The following is a 21,016-nucleotide window of genomic DNA, read 5'->3' on the forward strand; positions in this document are numbered from 1 at the left end:
AGCTGAAGTCAGACATTTATCAACTGAGACACCCCAGACACCGCTTCTAGGCTGTCTTTTGTTAAAAATTTTGCTGGAGGGCAGCCCGGGTGGCGCCCAGGGCATGATCCCGGGGTCCTGGGATCGAGCTTCCTGCATGGAGCCTGCTTCTCCCTCCGCCTGTGTCTCTGCCTCTCTGTGTCATAAATAAATAAATAAATAAATAAATAAATAAATAAATAAATAAATAAATAAATAAATAAATAAATAAATAAATAAATAAATAAAAAAAAAATAAATAAATAAAAAATAAATAAATAAATAAATAAACAAACTTTTTTTAAAGATATTTTTTGCTGGAAGAGTTTTAGCTATAAAGTAATACTCTGCAAGTCAGAAGTCAAACATGCCGACTGAAACGGGCATCTCTGCATTCCAGGAAGTGCTCCCCTACTGGGAGGCATTAGTATGAACAGTGTAGGAGCTACCTCCCGTTGCTCTGATCTACCCAAGTCATCTGCTTTTATCCATTTCATACTGAAATTTCCCTCACCTACCTACACACCCCCACCTTATGTCTTTTTATCTAGGGGAAAGTAAAAGCAGGTAGTCTTGTGAAAAGGATTCCCCCTTTTGAGGTACTTTCTCCACATGGAAGTCTTTGGGCAGTAGTAGTCATGTTGCAGCAAGACTAACTGCCTAATTCTATTACTTGCTTTACTTTGCCTCTTCCTCCTTGAAGAAACAAACTCTTAGGAGAGTCCTCTTTCTAGGTTCTATTTAAGAGGCTGTTGTTTTTCATCAAGGAGTCTGATGGTGTGTAATGTATGCTGCTCCTACCATTGATCTTAGATCCAGCTAGCTCTGGGATATAGTGTACATCACTTAGAACACAGCCCCCATATTTAAGTCAATTCCTCAAAATATGCTAGATACCATTCTAAGTGTGGGGACCACAGATGACAATTGGGCATGGAGCCCGCTTCAGGATGTTTGCAGTTTAATTTAGGAGAGGGCCAAAGCACACCAGTAGTACACAGTACAAAGTGTAGCGGTAGACAAGATGTCATAAGGGATTATGTTATGCTGACCATGATGCTCCATTAAATATTATAAAAGTGAAACAGAAGATTTGACTAAGGTGATTGTAAACTCTGAACTGAATCTTGAGAGCTTATCAAATAGATAAGAGGACATTCCAACTAGAGGGAAAACTTGGAAGTCCATAGTATGTTGGTGAGTTGACTTCTTAACTAACGGGTCCATTTAGAAAACTAGCAGGTAAGAAAGTAGATAAGTGGGTGTTGTAAGAAGGCAGATAAGTAGATAGATGTTGGCTGAATTATAAAAACTGGAACGCCAGACTAAGAACAGTTTGGGTCTGTAGGAAACTACTCAGTACTTTCTAAAGAGAAAACCAGTGACGTTTCAGCTGATTTGGGGCATTAAACAGATTGAGGTCAAACCAGTTCAACCTTAATCAGGCATTTGGTGCCCCTCAGCCCACTGATTCACTGCTGTACCCCTTTCAAACTGATTCCTGTTGATAGCAGCTGCTAAGAGAGTACAGAAATGTAGCTTGAGCAACAAGGAAGAAAATACCTTTTCTGAGATACAACTGGTTCATATTCAGATGGCAGTAGTGATAAGTGATTTTTACCACTGAAGATTTTGAGAGCTTGTGGTTTTTTCCCTCCTCCTCTCGTTCTTTTCCTTTCTTTTCCTTTTAAAATAGTTTTAGGGGCGAGGGGGTGCCTAGCTGACTTGGTAGAACATGCCACTCTTGATCTTGGGGTCTTGAGTTAGAGCCCCACATTGGGTGTGGAGCCTATTTTAAACAGATATATTTTTTCAAAAATAGAATTGTTAGGGACTCCTGGGTAGCTCAGCGGTTGAGCATCCGCCTTCAGCTCAGGGTGTGATCCCAGGTCTGGGGATCGAGTCCCTCATCAGACTCCCTGAGAGGAGCCTGCTTCTCCCTCTATGTCTCTGCCTCTCTGTGTCCCTCATGAATAAATAAAAATCTTTAAAAAAATAGGGATCCCTGGGTGGCGCAGCGGTTTGGCGCCTGCCTTTGGCTCAGGGCGTGATCCTGGAGACCCGGGATCAAATCCCACATCGGGCTCCTGGTGCATGGAGCCTGCTTCTCCCTCTGCCTGTGTCTCTGCCTCTCTCTCTCTCTCTGTGACTATTATAAATAAATAAAAATTTTAAAAAAAATCTTTAAAAAAATAAATAAAATAAAAGTATTTAAAGGCCAAAACCTAACCCCTTTCACCAAACATCACTAGTGGTCAGAAGATAGACTTAACTAACAATGCCCATTGGATTTCTTTACTTTGATAGATGATATCCTCTCAAAATAACATGGGACGCCTGGTGGCTCAGCAGTTGAACATCTGCCTTCAGCTCAGGGCATGATCCCGGGGTCCTGGGATTGAGTCCCACATCAGGCTCCCCACAGGGAGCCTGCCTCTCCCTCTGCCTGTGTCTCTGCCCCTCTCTCTAGGTCTCTCATGAATAAATAAAATCTTTTTTTTTTTTCCTAAAGATTTTATTTATTCATAGAGATAGAGAGAGGGGCAGAGACACAGGCAGAGGGAGAAGCAGGCTCCATGCAGAGAGCCCGACGTGGGACTCGATCCTGGGTTTCCAGGATCACGCACGCCCTGGGCTGCAGCCAGAGCTAAACCACTGTGCCACTGGGGCTGCCCCCCCACCCCCTTTTTAAAAAAAAAGAAAAAGGACGCCTGGGTGGCTCAGCAGTTGAACATCTGCCTTCAGCTCAGGGCATGATCCCGGGGTCCTGGGATTGAGTCCCACATCAGGCTCCCCACAGGGAGCCTGCCTCTCCCTCTGCCTGTGTCTCTGCCCCTCTCTCTAGGTCTCTCATGAATAAATAAAATCTTTTTTTTTTCTAAAGATTTTATTTATTCATAGAGATACAGAGAGAGAGGGGCAGAGACACAGGCAGAGGGAGAAGCAGGCTCCATGCAGAGAGCCCGACGTGGGACTCGATCCTGGGTTTCCAGGATCACGCACGCCCTGGGCTGCAGCCAGAGCTAAACCGCTGTGCCACCGGGGCTGCCCCCCGACTTTAAAAAAAAAAAAAAAAAAAAAGGACGCCTGGGTGGCTCAGCAGTTAAGCATCTGCTTTTGGCTCAGGGTATGATCCTGGAGTCCCAGGATCGAGTCCCACATCGGGCTCCCTGCATGAAGCCAGCTTCTCCCTCTGCCTGTGTCTCTGCCTCTGTGTGTGTGTGTGTGTGTGTGTGTGTGTGTGTGAGATGAATAAATCTTAAAAAAAAAAAAATTAAAAAGTCAAGGATTTCAGACTCCTGGATCCCCAAAGAAATGAATCTTCTGGAAAGATCCATTTTAAAGGGAACTAAAAAAGCATTTTCATGGCACAGATGTACTTTTGCTGAGAGAGATCATCACCATAAGGTAAAAAACCCTCTTGTTTTGATATTGTTACATGAATACTTTTTTTTTTTTTAATGAATAGACTGTCTTTAAACCATTTAATGTTATTATTTTAAGTAAGCTGTCCTCCCAGCGTGGGGGCTTGAACTCACCACCCTGAGATCTGAAGTCACATGCTCTACTGACTGAGCCAGCCAAGTGTCCCTCTTTAAAACATTTAATGAAACAGTATAATTTCGATGTTCACACACAAATTCATAAATCTGCTAAAATTGGGAGAGGTTTAAAACCTCATAAATGTATTTCACTTCTTAATGTTCTGGTGTCTAAGGGCCAGCTGCCTGTCAAGTGTCTTGACTGGGCCAGAGGTGCTTGGCAAATCTCGACTGAGCTGTATAGTCCTTCATCCTAGAGACTTGGCCAGGAAGCGTGAACTTTGAGAATTGTTGCTCTGTGTGCGCTTGGGTAAACACTTGAAGGTTTCTGTGGGACCAGGAACCTTTATTATTTATTAAACTGCCTTTAAATTGGGCATCTCATCTTTAAAATGAGAATAGCTTATCTACAGTGTGGGTGTTTTTCATGATTTGGCATGCTGTAGAGAAAGCAGCACAACCAAGATGTTTTTCACGTTGAGCAAAACCTGTAACAGACGGAGGTGGTGATTGTAAAGCACTTATCTAAAGTGTTAGTGGTGAATCAGTGCAGTCTGAGCCCGAATCAGTAATCCACGCTAAGGGAGTCTTAAAGTCGAAGACTAATAGTTTCCAATAAAATATATAACAGTCAGCTGAAGATAACAGATTTTAAGTGGCTGTCAGTGCAGTTACCCTAGCCAGGGCCCTGGTCACATTTTTTTAGGGGTTCAAGTCTTTAAACAGTGTGTGTGTTCTCTCTTTTCTAAGAACTTGGAATTAATATGCTAGGATCACCAGATTCTTAATCTGTCTTCATGTCATGGCAGGATTTCAGTATTTTTCCTGTGGGATTGATTGACCTTGAAGAGCAGCAGAAACTCACTGGCTTATGTTGAATTTCTCTAATGCAGGGATCACATAAAAGGGGCATGTAAGGGGGGGTATGTGTAAGAGCCTAAATGTGTCATTGTGCTAATCTTTCGTGTGTGAATGCCCTTACACAAGTTGCTTTACAATTGATAAAATTTTGGATTGGCCTACTCCATAAACTACTGCATACTTATTTTTTTTTTCCAACATCCCAGTTGACATTTCTTATTTTATTATTTTTTTAAGATTTTATTTATTTCTTAAAAAAAAAAAAAAAAAAAAAAAAAAAAAAAAGATTTTATTTATTTCTTTAGAGAGAGCACGAGTGAGGGGAGGGGCAAAAGGAGAGGGAGAAGCACACTCCCCTCTGAGCATGGAGCCTGATGCAAGACTGGATCCCAGGACCCCAAGATCATGACCTGAGCTAAAGTCAGATGTTTACCCAACTGAGCCACCCAGGCGCCCCATACACACACACTTACTTACTTACTTACTTACTTACTTACTTACTTATTTATTTATTTATTTATTTATAATGATTTCTCAGGGTCCTGGGATCAAGCCCCACAATGGGCTCCCTGCTCAGCGGGGAGTCTGCTGCTCCCTCTCCCTCCCTGCCTCACTTGTGTTCTCACTCCCTCAAATAAATAAATAAAATCTTTATTATTTTTTTAAGATTTTCTTCATTTATTCATGAGAGACACAGAAAAGCAGAGACATAGAGGGTGAAGTAGGTTCCCCATGGGGAGCCTGATGTGGGACTCGATCCCAAGACCCCGCGATCATGACCTGAGCCAAAGGCAGATGCTCAACCACTGAGCCACCCAGGTGCCCCAATAAATAAAATCTTTTGAAAAATAAAAATCATGGTTTCTGGGGCACCTGAGTGGGTTCAGTGGGTTAAGCAACCAAGTCTTGATTTCAATTCAGGTCATAATCTTGGGGTTGTGAACTCAAGCCCTGCGTCAGGCTCTGCACTGGGTTTAGGACCTGCTTGGGATTCTTTCTCCTCCTCTCCCCCACTACCCCTGCTCTTCAAAAACATCATTTCTTTTGTTTATTTATTCTGAATAACTGAATATGTTCAGCAAGAGAATAGTCCCATAATTCAAATTACAATCTAATAAACTAGCAATTTATAAACAAAATATTTACCTACCATTTTCCTAAAAGATACCTTTTCCATAGTTTGTGCAGAAAATTAAGTACAGATCGTATCTCCCAGGATCTGTGTAGAAGAGACAAAGAACGGAATTAGGTATTGTAATCCTGGAAATCTGCATTTAAAATCTTTAATAAGCCTAGAGTCTCTTACTTGTATGTTTTCAGAATAAAACAAGAATCTCGATCGTCTTCCTATGTATGCTGTTGGTGCCCATGAACATGAATCTGTACTGATTGCTACGCTGCACATCACATTTTCTCATATAATCATCTCAGTAACCCTGGGAGGTGTAGCTCTTACCACCACTTTTTAGGTGGAAAAACCAAAATTTAGACAATGGTCAATTGCTCAGGGTCACTTAGTTCACTGGTAAACTTGGAATTTGAACTCATGTGTTTGGCCCCCTCAATCCTAGGGATCTTTGGTCTAAATCTTTGACCTTTTTTGTGTGTTGTTAAACCATTTAGAAAGCTTTGACTTTAGATTGGTATAAATGGAAATTTGCATTGCTTTAAGAATGGTCTCAGATTGGGGATGCCTGGTTGGCTCAGCGGTTGAACATCTGCCTCTGGCTCAGGGCGTGATCCCAGGATCCAGGATGGAGTCCCGCATCCAGCTCCTTGCATGGAGCCTGTTTCTCCCTCTGCCTGTGTCTCAGCCTGCCCCCCCGCCCCGTCTCTCGTGAATAAATAAATAAAATCTTAAAAAAGAAAATTGTATGAAATAGAAAAGTAGAATCACATGGTAAAGAAAGTTTTATTTCTTTTTGCAAGAAGAAAAAGTCACTGAAACTTGTCATTTCCTCCTTTCATAATCTCATCTCTTGATCAGTTTGCTTCCGTTAAATGGGAGTGTCTTGTATAGCTATGAAGTCCTAATTTGAGGGAATATGAGGGTTGGAATAGAACTTGCAGCCATGGGGTAAAACCTAAAAACATCGCTTTAGGTTTTCAAGATTGAAGATTTGGCTGTAAAACGCCACCATCTATTCGTTTGGGGGAATGGATGAGTGAGTGTACCTTCCATTGTGGGGAGTGGTGAGAGGAGTACTTCCTCATTCTCAGAACTCTGATGAGGCTTTTTAAATTTTGTGTGAAGGGCGTGGGTATTCATGTCAGTCCATAGGAAAGTGAACACTGTCCCTGTAGGTGCACTCATCCACACATGGTTCTGGTCCCCTTCTCTGCTTCACCTTGGACTCACTTAGGTTTTGTGTCCTTTGCTGTTTAAGCATTTAGACATTTGGATAAAACTTTTTTTTTAAAGATTTTATTTATTTATTCATAGAGACACAGAGAGAGAGAGAGGCAGAGACACAGGCAGAGGGAGAAGCAGGCTCCATGCAGGGAACCCGATGTGGGACTCGATCCTGGGTCTCCAGGATCATACCTCAGGCAGCAGGCGGCACTAAACCGCTGCGCCACGGGGGCTGCCCTGGATAAAACTTAATTTGGAAATATCTGTTAAGTCATCTGAGCCACAGGGCTTGCATGTCATGCTGTTGTATGAGTGGAGCTGCTGGGTGGAAAGACGTGGTCCCTGACTCCCAGAGTGGCCCCAACTGGCAGGATCACTCTTTCTCTTGTGCTTTGCCTACAGCAGAACCAGTCATCTTCTTAAGTTCTGGAGTAAAGAACTTAAGAGGCATGCACCAAAAATTCTGACTTTCTGGCAAAATGATATTCTAGATACTAGAATGTTTCAGAGAACCAACATTTTAATTATTCACATGCATTAAAAATAAATGCATTTATTCCATATTTCCCTGTCTTCCTGAGGAGAAAAGCATACTAAACACCAAGTAATACTTTTGTTCTGCAGAAAACCATAGTTCTAAATTGGTGCCAAATCTGCAAGTTGTCCCATAAATTATTTTATTAGGGGGAATATTTTTAGGGGGCTTGCTTCTATCTTAGTAAAGGTGATAGGTATGTGCAGCTGTATGAACTAGTATGTAATAACACAGCCTATTCTGCAAAGTTATTGGTCACAAATTAAAACTGGTCTTTTCCAGGTGGTTACATTACTCTGTTTTGATGCCCAGATGGGCCTAAGTTACTTGTCAGCCTGACTCTACTCTGACTTCCAAGAAATCTTTAGAGTAAGATATATAACGCACCATTTTGGGGAATTTTAAAGACATTTTGAAAAACTCTTCTTAATAAGCCTACAGGTTTGTTGTTGTTTTAGGATAATGAGGTGGAAAACAGCAAGCACTGATGCTTGCTAGGAGGTGATTACTAGGCCACATTCTTCCTAACGCCCTTCTTTTTGGTAGATCACAGAATACCGTCCTAGAATCTAGAATTCAGAGGTGGCTTTTATACTATCCCTGTTCTGTTCCTTTTACTCTTCTGCAGTATCATGAGCCTAGCCTATCCATGTAACTCACAAGGAGCAGTTGGGGATCTACAAATCTATGTGTAATTCACCAGCTCATAACCTTGGGTGGTCATGTCACATTTGTAGAGAATCTCTTCATTCTGGAGAATACAGTGTTTAAGTTTTATGGTCTCTGCATCTTCCCCCTGAATTGGGCTGGTTGTTGTCCTTCCAGCATTCCCTAACTCAAACACATTGTGGCCTTAAGGGTGAGAGGAGTAGGACTTGCCGTGCTTTTTCATTAAAATATGTTTTGTGCATGAGGACACGTGGATGATGCATGTAAACAGCAGCCTGACACACCTGTTTGGTGGCTGACCCAGGATTGGATTCCTGTGATTCTGAAGGTGGGCCAGAGGAGCTCTAGAGAAGTCTTAAAAGTCTCTCTGTTCTGCCTCTCTCCCAGAGAGCAGGCTTATTTCATCCTTGTGGGGCTCCCTTCATTCTCTGGCATCAGTGCTTGCTGTTTTCCACAAACTATTATTTTCCTGTCATTCTCCTGTCTACTATCCTACTGAGGGGTTACTGCTAGGTACTCATGGGGTCAGACTCTCATTTTCAGAGACTGTTTATTTTACTTTTTAATTTTAACTGTAAGAGTTGATTTATTGCTGTTTGAAGTTATTTGAAGTCTTGAATCCATGTAACTGACCATACTTCAAATAACGCTTTTTACGAACAAACCTAAATGGCAACATAATTGTCTTAGTGGCTACCTTTTTAAGAGTGTGAAAAGGAAATTATTTGATTCTCCCCTCCCCTTATTTCTTTTCAGGTTTTGAATGAAGAATGTGATCAGAACTGGTACAAGGCAGAGCTCAACGGGAAAGATGGCTTCATTCCCAAGAATTACATAGAAATGAAACCACATCCGTAAGTTGAACTCTACTGGTCTTCCAAGAGTCAGACCCATCTGCTTATTCCAAATAATATTTTTATTTTATTTTATAATGTATTTTTAAATTGAGATCCTTCGGATAGTTGTCATACCTTTTACTCTGTCTTCCTAGAGAATTAATAAAGCATGTGGATTTTGCATGTCAGTAGTAGTATATGATGATAATACTCCACGCCCAGCGCAGAGGCCATTGCAGGGCTCGATCTCAGGACCCTGAGATCATGACTTGAGCTGAAATCAAGAGTTGGATGCTTAACTGACTCAGCTATCCAGGTGCCCAGTCGTATGTTTTAGATTGATAATGGTTGCTGATGATCTTTAATGAAGCAATTGTTTCGTTTAAAACAATAGTTTACCTACGAGGGGATCCCTCCCTGGGTGGCTCAGTGGTTTAGCACCTGCCTTTGGCCCAGGGCGCAATCCTGGAGTCCCGGGATCAAGTCCCACATCAGGCTCCCGGCATGGAGCCTGCTTCTCCCTCCTCCTGTGTCTCTGCCTCTCTTTCTCTCTCTCTCTCTCTCTCTCTCTCTCATAAATAAATAAATAAATAAATAAATAAATAAATAAATAAATAAATAAATAAATAAATAAAAATCTTTAAAAAAAAATAGTTTACCTACGATTACATGATAATAATAAATGTTTTGGATCAATAATAGCTGTCATTGATCCTCAGATAATAAAACAACAGAAATACCGTTCCTTGATTGTTTTTCCTAAAACCCTTGAGGCCAGATCTGTTTCATAATTCTCCATTTTTTGAGTTTTAGAAACTGTACTTATCACATGGTTTTGTCAATATGTTTGATTGCCCTGTGGGACTATATCTTAATGATCTTTGTATCCCTAGAGCACAGTGCTTGGCAATATAATAGGTTCCCAGTAAATGCTTATTATAATCCCTATCCTTGCCTACTGCTTAGTGTTCCCACTTCAGAGGAAACAAAATCATCTACCCCAGGCTGTTGAGAGTGATGAACTTTTTTCCCCCCTCCCTCAGAACATGCCCTCCTCCACCCAGTTTTTGTTGATCGGTGACATGGCTGGACCTTGGGAGCCCTTACAGACCTCTGTCCTCCCACCCTTAGCAGGCCCTGCTTCTCCTTCAGAAGCAGTCCTTCCATCCCTGGCACATCAGGGGGAACTGAGGCTCAGTGCTCAGGGTAGAATGCCATTGAGACACAGGAGCAGCAGATTCTGTCTACTTAATTTAACACAAATGATAAATAAGACCTTTAGATGACTTGACCCACCTTGAGTGACAGCCCATTTGTCCCTGTCTTCATTGTCATTGCTCTCATGTGTGTCTGTCATCCCCCATCACCCCTCCAAGCCACCAGAACAGAGATCTTAACCACATCTTATCCTACACAGAGCTCAAAGGGGCCTTCAATCATCTAGTTCATTCCTTTTTGTCTTAAAAATTAGGAAAGCTGCTGGTATTTTTATTTCAATGACAGTAATTTATGAATCTGATTCTCATTATAAAAGACAATATAGAAAACCACAGAGTAATATAGGAGTCACTGGCAATTAAATGTCAGTGAAATGCTAGTCTTTTTCTTTTTTTTTTTAAAGTAGGCATAAGGGATGCCTGGGTGGCTCAGCAGTTGATCCCAGTCCCGGGATCGAGTCCCACTTTGGGCTTCCTGCATGGAGCCTGCTTCTCCCTCTGCCTGTGTCTCTGCCTCTCTCTCATGAATAAATAAATAAAATCTTAAAAAAATAATAAAAATAGAGTAGGCATAAAAGAATCTTAAAAGGTGTATGTGGCAGAAGTTCCTAGACCCCTATCAGTGGATTGATAATGCCCCTCATTTAAAGTCCCTGTAACATTAGTTTTGGAGTTTACACACAACCATGCCCAGGTTACTAAAATGTAGGCACACATGGTGATAACCAAGAAACTCCAAAAGATGAACCAAGACTAGTACAGATGTCCTGGGAAGTATACTAAGCACAGCTTTGCATTCATGTGGTCATTTAGTGTCCATGTTTGCTTTGGGGGCTGTATGGGCTTTTCACAGACAGCATCATTGAATGTACTCCATGGGAGAGAAGCAGTTGAATAGTGGATACTTAGAGTGGGAGTGACGCCAGATATTCTATATACATCTATTCCATCAGTCTGTCCTCAGAGTACATCAAGGGTTGGCTAAACTGTGTAAAGGACCAGATAATAAATATTTTAGACTTTGAGGACCATATGCAATCTCTGTCATTTCACATACTCTTTTGAAGTTTTTAAAATAACCCTTTTTTTTTTTTTAAGATTTATTTTTATTTTATGATAGGCAGAGGGAGAAGCAGGCTCCATGCCAGGAGCCCGACGCGGGACTCGATCCCGGGACTCCAGGATCGTGCCCTGGGCCAAAGGCAGGCGCGAAACCGCTGAGCCACCCAGGGATCCCCCTTAAAATAACCCTTTAAAAATTTGTACAAGTCTTGGATTGTGGGCCATACAGAAACTGGGCATATTTGGGCTGAGGGCCATAGTTGCCTGGCTTCTGTACTTGATCCAGTGATAGGAAAATCAGCTTTAGGGAACGCCTGGGTGGCTCAGCAGTTTGGTGCTTGCTTTCAGCCCAGGGCGTGATCCTGAGGTCCCGGGATCGAGTCCCACTTTGGGCTCCCTACATGGAGCCTGCTTTTCCCTCTGCCTGTGTCTGTCTCTCTCATGAAAAAGTAAATAAAATATTTTAAAAAAGGAAAATCAGCTTCAGTTTCCTTTTCATTTTCATATTTCTAGGCTGAAAGAGAATTTAGAACATAATACTATAATTTCTATATTCAGTAAAATGCCAGTGGCTCTAAACCTTTGTTTTCCTTCAGATTGTTTGAAGTGACACAAGCCTTTCGAATCCACCTTGAGAAAACACAGGAAAGGCCTCTGTCCCCGGAAAGCAGAGTTTCTGCCCCAGTAGCCCAATTGCTGAGTTAGCCCTTAAGGAAACTCCTTCTCCTGCCTAGTGCTTTTAAAAGATCTACTCTAAAGAACTCTGGAATAGTAATTGATTGGGAAACATCCAGGAGGACAGCCTCCATGGTGGTGGTTTTTGCAGAGTCTAGCTGAAAGGCAGGGAGTGTTCCTCTGCTGCAAGCTCTGAAACAGGAAACCGTATTGCTGAAAAGACCATGGCCATGGGCCTGTGCAGTGGTTGGCCTTGCAGCACACATCATGTTCCGGGACTGCTCTGTGACTGGACATCCATAAGTACAGCATCCGTGTCCCTCCCATAGTGGTGAGAGAGTACAGAGCACTAAGCCCCCCTTCCCTCTCTCCTCAATCCTTCCTCTCCCCCTATCTTTAGTTTTTGTTAGGAAGAGGGAAGTCTCCAGTGGAGTACAACCTAATACAGCTTTCGAGGTAACCAGTTAAACACAAACTAGGAAACGATTGTTGGCTAGTGTTGCAACACAGATTGTTGGGCGTACTGGGGATAGGTCCAGATATGTGCTTTTCACACTGAGTGCATATGGATGGGAGCCTGTGGAATGTAGTGAAGATTTAAAATGGAAAACGAGCCACCTCCTCCACTAGCTTTTTCCTTTGCTATTTGTGTTGTAGTACAAACCCATCTTTCAAAGATTTTAAAAATTTTGACCTTAACCATGTAGTTACACCTGAGTATCACTATTTAAAATGTCTTGGGATCCCTGGATGGCTCAAGCGGTTTAGTGCCTGCCTTTGGCCCAGGGTGTGGTTCTGGAGTCCCGGGATCGAGTCCCACATCGGGCTCCCTGCATGGAGCCTGTTTCTCTCTCTGCCTGTGTCTCTTGCCTCTCTCTGTGTCTCTCATGAATAAATAAATAAAATATTTTTTTAAAAATTTAAAAATTTAAAAAAATGTCTTAAGTGAGAGCACTCGCTATTCTTCAGATGGCGTGATACCCCTTATGTTGTAGAATATCCGCAAGAGAAAGAGGGACATAATTTAAAAAAAAAACTATTTATTCATGAGAGATAGATAGAGAGAGGCACCCGATGTGGGACTCAATCCCAGGTCTCCAGGATCACACCCTGGGCCAAAGGCAGGTGCCAAACTGCTGAGCCACCCAGGCGTCCCAGGACAGAATTTAATAAAAATGGAAGCAGATACAAAAGAAGTCTTTAATAAAATGGTCTCCAGCTAATTTTCTATTTTTCACTCTAGGTGCTTGTAAGGGATGTGTTTACTTTGTAAAAATTCCAATTTAGAATACTTTATTTCACTTCAGTTTATCTTTACTCATTGAAAATAAAATTGAGTTCATCTTAAGCTGGAGGCTAGAAGACCCTACAGCCGCATCTCTGTATGTGTACATCAGAAGCAGAGGCCTAAAATCAGAGCGCAGAACTGCCAACACTTGCTGCCTCTGGGGAGTTTAAGGGAAGTCTTGCTTTTTATTTTTACTTCACAAACATGTAGGCTATTTTTTAAAATTCATATTCATTACTTTAAACTAGGGGAAAAGAAAGGAAAATACATGCTTGGTGGGAAAATCTTGGGGCTTAAGAGGAAGAGAGGGTGGCTGACTTTACCCCACCCCAGACTGATCCCTACTGCCTGCAAGTCCATCACAAGCTTGAAAGCACTAGAGTTTAAAATAGAAAATAGTTAAATGGTTTTAGAAGAGTCAGCTGTCCTTTCATAGTTGGAGATGACTCTGTTGTATTAATATGTAATTTCTCTCGTGTGGCCTGACTTCCAGGCACTGGAGGGCTTACCAGTGAGTTATTTGTAGAAGCTAGAAGCTAGATCCTGGCAGCTACTCAGCAGCCTAGCATTGTAGTACTCAACGTGAGAAAGACACAAGAAGGTAGATTTAGGGATGTTTAAAGATTAATCCAATTAATGGCAGCTTCCGATAGGATCTTCCTAGCAGCTCACATCTTTCTGTTTCAGAAAGGCATCGAGAGGAGTCCCAGCCTCTGTGATAGTAGGTAGAGGCTGCTCTCCTAGCCGAACCTCTTTGCCTTGGGCTGTTACAAGAAGTAGCCCTGTCTCCAGTTTCTGGGCCTTCCATTTTCCTACCTCCATTTCCCTTAATCCCACTGTAGCCAAAGGTTTGACCTCGTCAAATGGCTGCAAGAAGAGGCCTGTCCCTCCTTCTGTGATTCTTCCGGTGCTTTATATTGATAGACCTGGGCTTTCCCCAGTGCCCTGCTGATGAGTCAGTAGGGTGCGCGGTGGGCTTTGACCTAGGAGGCCCATCTTTGTCTTCCTCTTTAGGAAGAGTGGCCCATGATCATGCCTTGTGAGTCACTTTCTGGGGAGAGTAGGGTAGGGTAATGTCATTTGAAGGGAGATGGTCTGTGTCTCGAGGGAGAAGCTGACTGAATGGCTTTGTAGGGCATGTTGACACTGGAGGGTGAAGCAGGAGGCCCCTTCCTTTGGCAAGGAGTGTTCTGTTACTCACATTTCGGAGGCTGGATATCCCGTCTCTTTGTGGGGAAGCAGATGTTGACTGGCTTGTCTTCCTTCCTTAGGTGGTTTTTTGGCAAAATCCCCAGAGCCAAGGCAGAAGAAATGCTTAGCAAACAGCGGCATGACGGGGCCTTTCTCATCCGAGAGAGTGAGAGTGCCCCCGGGGACTTCTCCCTCTCTGTCAAGTAAGTGCTTCCCGTTCTGGTCCCTGGAGTCCTCTCCCTCCTCATCTGAAACGTGAAGCCACAGGCCAGGTGTCTGGCTACACACACCAAAGATTGCCAACTGGTAGAGGGTTAGCCTAAACTGTATTTTATAAAGCAGCATAGTTTACATTAAAATAGTAATTCCTGACTCCTCAAAAATTAGTTCTGCCAGTACTGAGTTTAGATTCCTGTGTGGAAACAGCCTTCAGTTGGTGAGTAGCAGCATGTTTTCCCTAATCCCCACTCTCTGCTGTGCCCTTTGCCTTGCACACAGCTCTTTGCTCGTTTGCCCTCTGTGGGATCTCACTCTGGTGGCGTGACTGCTCACCCTTGCAGCTGGCTCTCTTGTACAGATGTCTGGCATAAATCCACCAACACCATCCTAGGCCTCTTACTTCAACTTTTAAAGGTTATCACAAGGGTTTGAGGGTGTTTTGCTTTCCCCAGTGGTAAATTTAAATGTGAAAGGGAGCTGGTAAGCAAGGAATAGGAAAGACTGGGAGCTTTACCACCCTAGGAATCATTGAGAACATAAGTTGGAGTTTTGAGGATTTCATGCAAATTACTTCCCATCTCTGAAATAAGTATTTTTAATCAAATTGTCAAGGCCTTTCTAGTTAATATATTATCAGAGGAACCCCTCCCCTGAAAATCTTACAAATCACTCCTATGACAGCATGATTAGGTTAAAAACTCAGATTACTGGGTGTTATATATAAGTTATGAATCACTAAATTCCTCCCCTATAAAACTAAGATTATATGTTAACTAACTAGAATTTAAATAAAAACTTGCAGGGGTTGGGTCTTAGATCACTGCTACTATAGATTACGTTATTTTTCAATGAAGACCATAAGAGAGTTTGCCATTTACACACAATGTAAAGGTTTTTCAGTGTCCAAAATTAACTGAATATCTTGTTTCATTTTAGGACCAGTATAGTGTTTTTGTTTTTCGGTTTGTTTTTTTGTTTGTTTTTTGTTTTGTTTTTTTTAGTATAGTGTTTTTGAAATGTAGATTTAAACTTAATTTTTGTTTTTGTGGGGTTTTTTCCCCTCTGAAGGTGTGGGAGGTGGCTTCAGGCCATATTCACAACACCACACAGATACATGTCCTGTATAAGTGAGTTTTTTAGTCCCAGCATGAAAAAGTCAAACTGGATCTAATTATTTTCAGAGTTTTCCTCTTTTAACAATGACTTCTTTTTTTTTTTTAATAGACTTCATTTTTTTACAGTAGTTGCAGGTTCACAGCAAAACTGTGTGGCAGGTACAGTGGTTATCCCCAGCAACCCCCCTTCCCAGCACGCACAGCAACAGCGGCCTTCTGATGCACTCAATTATAAACACATGTGAGTGAGGATCTAGTGAAGGAGTATCTTGAGGTGGAATTACTATCTTAATGCTTCTTGCTAATTTGTCTTTTGTCATCTGTTATCCTTACATTTTATACTGACCTGAGTAGAGGACAGTATAGAGTACTGTCTATACAGTACTCTATACAGTATATACTCTATACTCTATACAGTATGAGGAGTACAAGTAGTTAACTCACAGGTTAATTGAGTAGTGGCCAAAGCCACCTTGGCAGGTAGTGTGCAGTGGAGGCCTTGATTATCACTCATCACTGCACATGCTCATACAGTAGCTGCTGGCAAGCTCCCAAACCATTCCATTTTATCAAATAAAAACTTTAAAGAATCCGTGCAATTATTGTTCCAGAAATAAAATTTGAAACAGATGTCATTACTGTCTTTAACAACACAAACACTTTCTCAAAGGAGGTTCAAGAATCTCTACAGTCTTTAGAAGGTTTCTCTCATTTCAAGATGGGAGTCAGTGTTGAAAAACAGCGTGGTGGTCGTTAACAGGTCACTGTCTGGGACCCAGTACACCTTATAAGAACCAAACCATTTGCATTGCACCAGAGGGCATAAGCTTCTGGGGAATGTGCCCTCCTTCCTCACCACACGCAGATTCTCAGGAAAAGCTATATACCGGTCCTGGATGCCTGGGATCTCCTACTTGAAGCCCAGCGCTGCCACCTGCTGGGTTGTTTTTAATTTCCTTTTCCCTTTAAGACTGAAGGAGAGGAAAGACTGTGTCCTTCATTTATAGATCTTCCTAGAGTACTGTTTGAGGGCTGAGCCCTGGTGTCTGTCCTGTGGACACAGCAGTGAGCAGGACAGGCAAAGCCTCACTGGGCTGGTATAGCAGCCACATAACACTGTTCCCCAGGGGCTGGTCAGCACCCAGTTGTACGCCTGCTTCTGCAGGGCAATATAAGAGGAAGCATGTTACCAGGTGATCGAGAAACATCTTTGGGCACCCAGTGCCTCGGCCTCTTATATTTATTTTCCTACTGCATTCTGTTCTGAGACCTTTCACCTGTGAGTAGAACTAAGATTCCTAAATGGAAAACATAATCTACACTTCCCAATTACAGGAGAGTTGTTGAAAGTATGTCCAGTCCCTCCTCTCTCACTTTCCTACCCCACCTGTTGTCATCTTTAAATGTCCTGTAAAGTTTTAATGCTTTTTTTGCTTGAAAAGTTAATGAAGTCACACTTTTCCTTGAATAGGGCTGTTTGATTTGGTACAGCGCAGGGCACTTGGAGTCATGCCCATAGGTTAGGATATTCTTTTTTTATCTTACGAACATCTTCAGAATTAACCTGATGGACAAGGTTTTCCTATATGGCAAGGATTCTTCCCGTCGTCACTGGTCATCATCAGTCCCCTGGCGGGATCTCAAGGGCACTCAGCGTCCTGACTGTCCTGACTTTGCAGCCAGGGGATCGTGTTGTGCTGCAGTCTGGGCCCCTCAGGCCGTGAGAAGTGTTGCCAGAACTCTAGTTCTCAGAAGATGCCTCCTTGATGTGAGGAGCACCTGGCCCCCAGATAGCCAGGACGGAGCCCTCTGACCTGTTCTCGTGGGTGTTCTCTGCCCCTCCAGGTTTGGAAATGATGTGCAGCACTTCAAGGTGCTCCGAGATGGAGCCGGGAAGTATTTCCTCTGGGTGGTGAAATTCAATTCTCTGAACGAGCTGGTCGATTATCACAGATCTACATCTGTCTCCAGAAACCAGCAGATATTCCTCCGGGACATAGAACAGGTGCCACAGGTAAGCCTCATAAGATTGGGATCAGTTTTAGCAATTAAGAATAGCTCCTCAGATAGGCAGGTACCCTCTCAAAGGATTTTTTCTGGGGCTTCTGCACCCATCATTCAAAATAGTACCTTTATTATTTTTTTAATTTTTAAAAAATATTTTATTTATTTATTCCTGAGAGACACAGAGAGAGGCAGAGACACAGGCAGAGGGAGAAGTAGGCTCTATGCAGGGAGCCTGATGTGGGACTCGATCCTGGGACTCCAGGATCACGCCCTGGGCCGAAGGTGGTGCTAAACCACTGAGCCACCCAGGCTGCCCCAAAATAGTATCTTTAGTTTGTGTCAGAGATGTGTAGTTTGAAACAAAATGGTTTGGCCTTTTCCCAGAGGCTGCCTTTCCTGGCGGTGTGTTGCCAGTTACCACCTATGTCTCTGTAGAACATCTTTAACCCTCTGCAGTATTGTTTCCCTGGAAGCAAGTGAGGAGGAAAACCCTGTTGTGAGGGAGTGGAGTCCACACTCACTCCTGTATTCCTGTGGCCAAAGCCCCAGTCCTGTGTTATGGGGCGCTCCACCTTATTTTAGTCAAGCTCTTGGCCTTTTGACTCTGTGAAACCTTAAGGACTTTATAAGCGATACACCGATGGGAACTAAAGCCTTTTCAAAGGCTTAGAGTTGTAAACCAGAGCCTGACTACTGGTTCCCAGGTTTTCTATGGGGTAGCAGCTCATGGGCTGCCGTGGAGGGCTGTGCCCTAGCATGTTCTAGCGTGTTGTGAGCCATGGTGAAAGTACACTGCACCCACGTAGAGTAGACTTAGGACCTGTAAGGATAAATGGAGTTGGAGGAGAAGTGGGAGGTTATCTCGGGAAACATGAAGGAGACAGCACATGTCTGTGGAGCCGGGTCCTACCTGGCAGGGGCTGCCCATGAGCAGAGACCTAGCGGGTGTTCTTTCCCTGCCTGTCTTCTACAGCAACCGACGTACGTCCAGGCCCTCTTTGACTTTGATCCCCAGGAGGATGGAGAGCTGGGATTCCGTCGGGGAGACTTTATCCACGTCATGGATAACTCAGACCCCAACTGGTGGAAAGGGGCCTGCCATGGGCAAACCGGCATGTTTCCCCGCAATTACGTCACCCCTGTGAACCGGAACGTCTAAGAATCAAAGAAGAGATTATTTAAAGAAAGTGAAAAATTTAAAACACATACAAAAGAATTAAACCCCCGAGCTGCCTTAACAGCAGCCCATGAGGGGAGCTCAGAACACCTGGCTGGGTCACCTGGTGACCCTCTCACTTTGGTTGGAACTTTGGGGGGGTGGGGGGGGCGTTGGATATAAAAATGCCAAAACTTACCTATAAATTAAGAAAAGAGTTTTTATTACAAATTTTCACCGCTGCTCCTGTTTCTCCTTTGTCCTCTTTTTCATCCCTCTCCTCTTCTGTCCATCAGTGCATGACGTCTAATGCCACATATAGTCCTAGCTGATGCCAATAATAAAAGAAAAGAAACCAAGCGGGCTGGTATTTTCTCTATGCAAAATGTCTGTTGTAGTTGGAGTGACTGAAGGAAGGACAGCCGTGGCTGTGTTCCTCGTGCACACAGAGGAGAGGGCGGCTGGGCCGCGGCCCTCACTGGTCAGTGTCTGCCAGGCGTGGCGGGGGGCAGCCCCCAGCCGCAGGCATCTTGTGACAAAGCTGGAAGTGGAGCGGGGGCAAGAGGAAGGACTGTTACCCCTCATGGCTTCCTGAGAAAAGTCGAACTAAAAACCTTTGTCTCTTTTCTACATTGTTTTCCTTTCCAAATGGTATTATTGAGCATGTTGATTTTTCATAGTGCCTTTTTCCTTATTTCAAGAGTTGCTTATGAGTGGTGTTTTTTTTATTTGTTTTAAAATAAGTTAAAGACAGTCCAGAGCTTTCCAGCCAGTTTGTCTCCTGCTCTGTGTAAATAGTCCTCTCTGGGGGTGGGGGGAGCCGGGCTCTGGGCAGAGGAGCGGCTGCTACAGGCACAGGTGGAGGGTGCGGGCAGTCCGCCTCTTCTCAGCCACGAGTCTTTAAGGTTCAGCTTTAATATTTGTCAGCCCTCTGGAGTCTGCTGTGGCTGCCCCAGGGGTGCAGAGTCCCCAGCTGCTGGGGAGGAAGGAGAAGTTCCAGCTCTTCCCACCTTGAACTGGATCTGGCTGCAGGGGGGTGGTCAGAGTCCTTGACCTTGTGATCCCAGCTGTTGTCTGCCCCTCCTCAGCTCCAGAGGCCCCCAGAGAAAAAAATCCCTGGAGCCAGCAAGTTTCAAACAGGAAAACCCAAGGAATTTAGACTGTCGCTCTGTGACTGTATCAGGTTATACTGTGTTCCAACACTGGGGTGGAAAATGAGAGCTTTCGTTTTTCTTGCTCTGAAAGTTAGAGGTATCTGTCCACGGCTTTCATCTTGTGTCGCCTGCCTGACCTGCCCAGGTGAGCACTAGGGCAGCATTCAAGAAGCAGCTGGGTTTCCGTGTCTCTGTTCCCAGTGGGCTGTGTTTCTAGCTGCTTCACCCTTCCCCCCAAGGAAATGTGTCCGTGAAGCAGAAACAGTTGGGGAAGAACAAGTGGGAAATGTAGGAAGGCCGAGGACATTGCAGAGCTCTCTCTGTCCGCCCTGTCAGCTGCTTGTCCCTCATAGTGATGTGCCTGTGAACTTTCTCCACCCAATCCCCTGCCCGCAACAGAAACGGGGCTGCCCAGGAGTTGGTGACAGCCTTTGGGTTCTGAAGTGGTCGGTTGGAGTCTCCCCTGGACTCTGGTTATGGAGCCGGACTCAGCCTGGAGTACTCAGAGGCCCCGGAGGCAGCTGCTCTTCTGGACAGAGCATCTGCCCCCCCCCTGCTCCCTTTCTGGTAGCTTCTTTCCTCAGTGATGATAAAAGGAATCTCTGGCATTCTACACCTGGACCATTTGATTGTTTTATTTTGGAATTGGTGTATATCATGAAGCCTTGCTAAACTAAGTTTTGTGTGTATATATTTAAAAAAAAAATCAGTGTTTAAATAAAAAGACCTATGTACTTAATCCTTTAACTCTGCGGATAGCATTTGGTAGGTAGTGATTAACTGTGAATAATAAACATACAATGAATTCTTCACTCTGTATCTCTTCTCTTTTTTATCCCCCCCCACCCCCCCGCCCACCACCACCATCTTACTTAAAATAAAAACCTAAAAGCTCGTCGGTGTCGGGGGACTCCTGTGTCATCTTTTCCCACCCCCCTAGCTTGTTGGGGAAGCATGTGGACCTTGCTGGGCCCCTGGAGTCGTGATGCCCACACTCAGCTGCTCATCAGAATCCGTGGGAGCTTGGTCACCATAGATGCCCAGCCACCACCCACAGGTGCTGCCAGATGGTGGCTGAGAGCACCGACAGGCATGCCTGGTGTTTCTGACAAACTATG

The 21,016-nt window shown here is 43.7% G+C and overlaps 1 protein-coding gene and 1 long non-coding RNA gene across 2 annotated transcripts in view; one reads left to right on the top strand and one right to left on the bottom strand.

Annotated features, from left to right (window-relative positions):
- LOC119873225 overlaps positions 1 to 14,750 on the bottom strand; it is a 47,611-nt gene extending 32,861 nt beyond the window's left edge. Inside the window, exons 1-2 of the long non-coding RNA XR_005364210.1 lie at positions 14,258 to 14,750; positions 5,572 to 5,640 (exon numbers count right to left, since the gene is read on the bottom strand). This is a non-coding gene — a long non-coding RNA (uncharacterized LOC119873225). The remainder of the gene's footprint in view (positions 1 to 5,571; positions 5,641 to 14,257) is intronic.
- GRB2 (growth factor receptor bound protein 2) overlaps positions 1 to 20,710 on the top strand; it is a 72,486-nt gene extending 51,776 nt beyond the window's left edge. The window contains exons 3-6 of the mRNA XM_038546617.1: positions 8,735 to 8,832; positions 14,328 to 14,450; positions 17,427 to 17,595; positions 18,562 to 20,710. Of these exons, the coding sequence (XP_038402545.1) occupies positions 8,735 to 8,832; positions 14,328 to 14,450; positions 17,427 to 17,595; positions 18,562 to 18,747 (576 nt within the window). The 3' untranslated portion in view covers positions 18,748 to 20,710. The remainder of the gene's footprint in view (positions 1 to 8,734; positions 8,833 to 14,327; positions 14,451 to 17,426; positions 17,596 to 18,561) is intronic.
- Positions 20,711 to 21,016: the final 306 nt, after the last annotated feature.

This window comes from Canis lupus, chromosome 9, assembly GCF_011100685.1.
Source record: "Canis lupus familiaris isolate Mischka breed German Shepherd chromosome 9, alternate assembly UU_Cfam_GSD_1.0, whole genome shotgun sequence".
NCBI classification, from domain to species: Eukaryota; Metazoa; Chordata; class Mammalia; order Carnivora; family Canidae; genus Canis; species Canis lupus.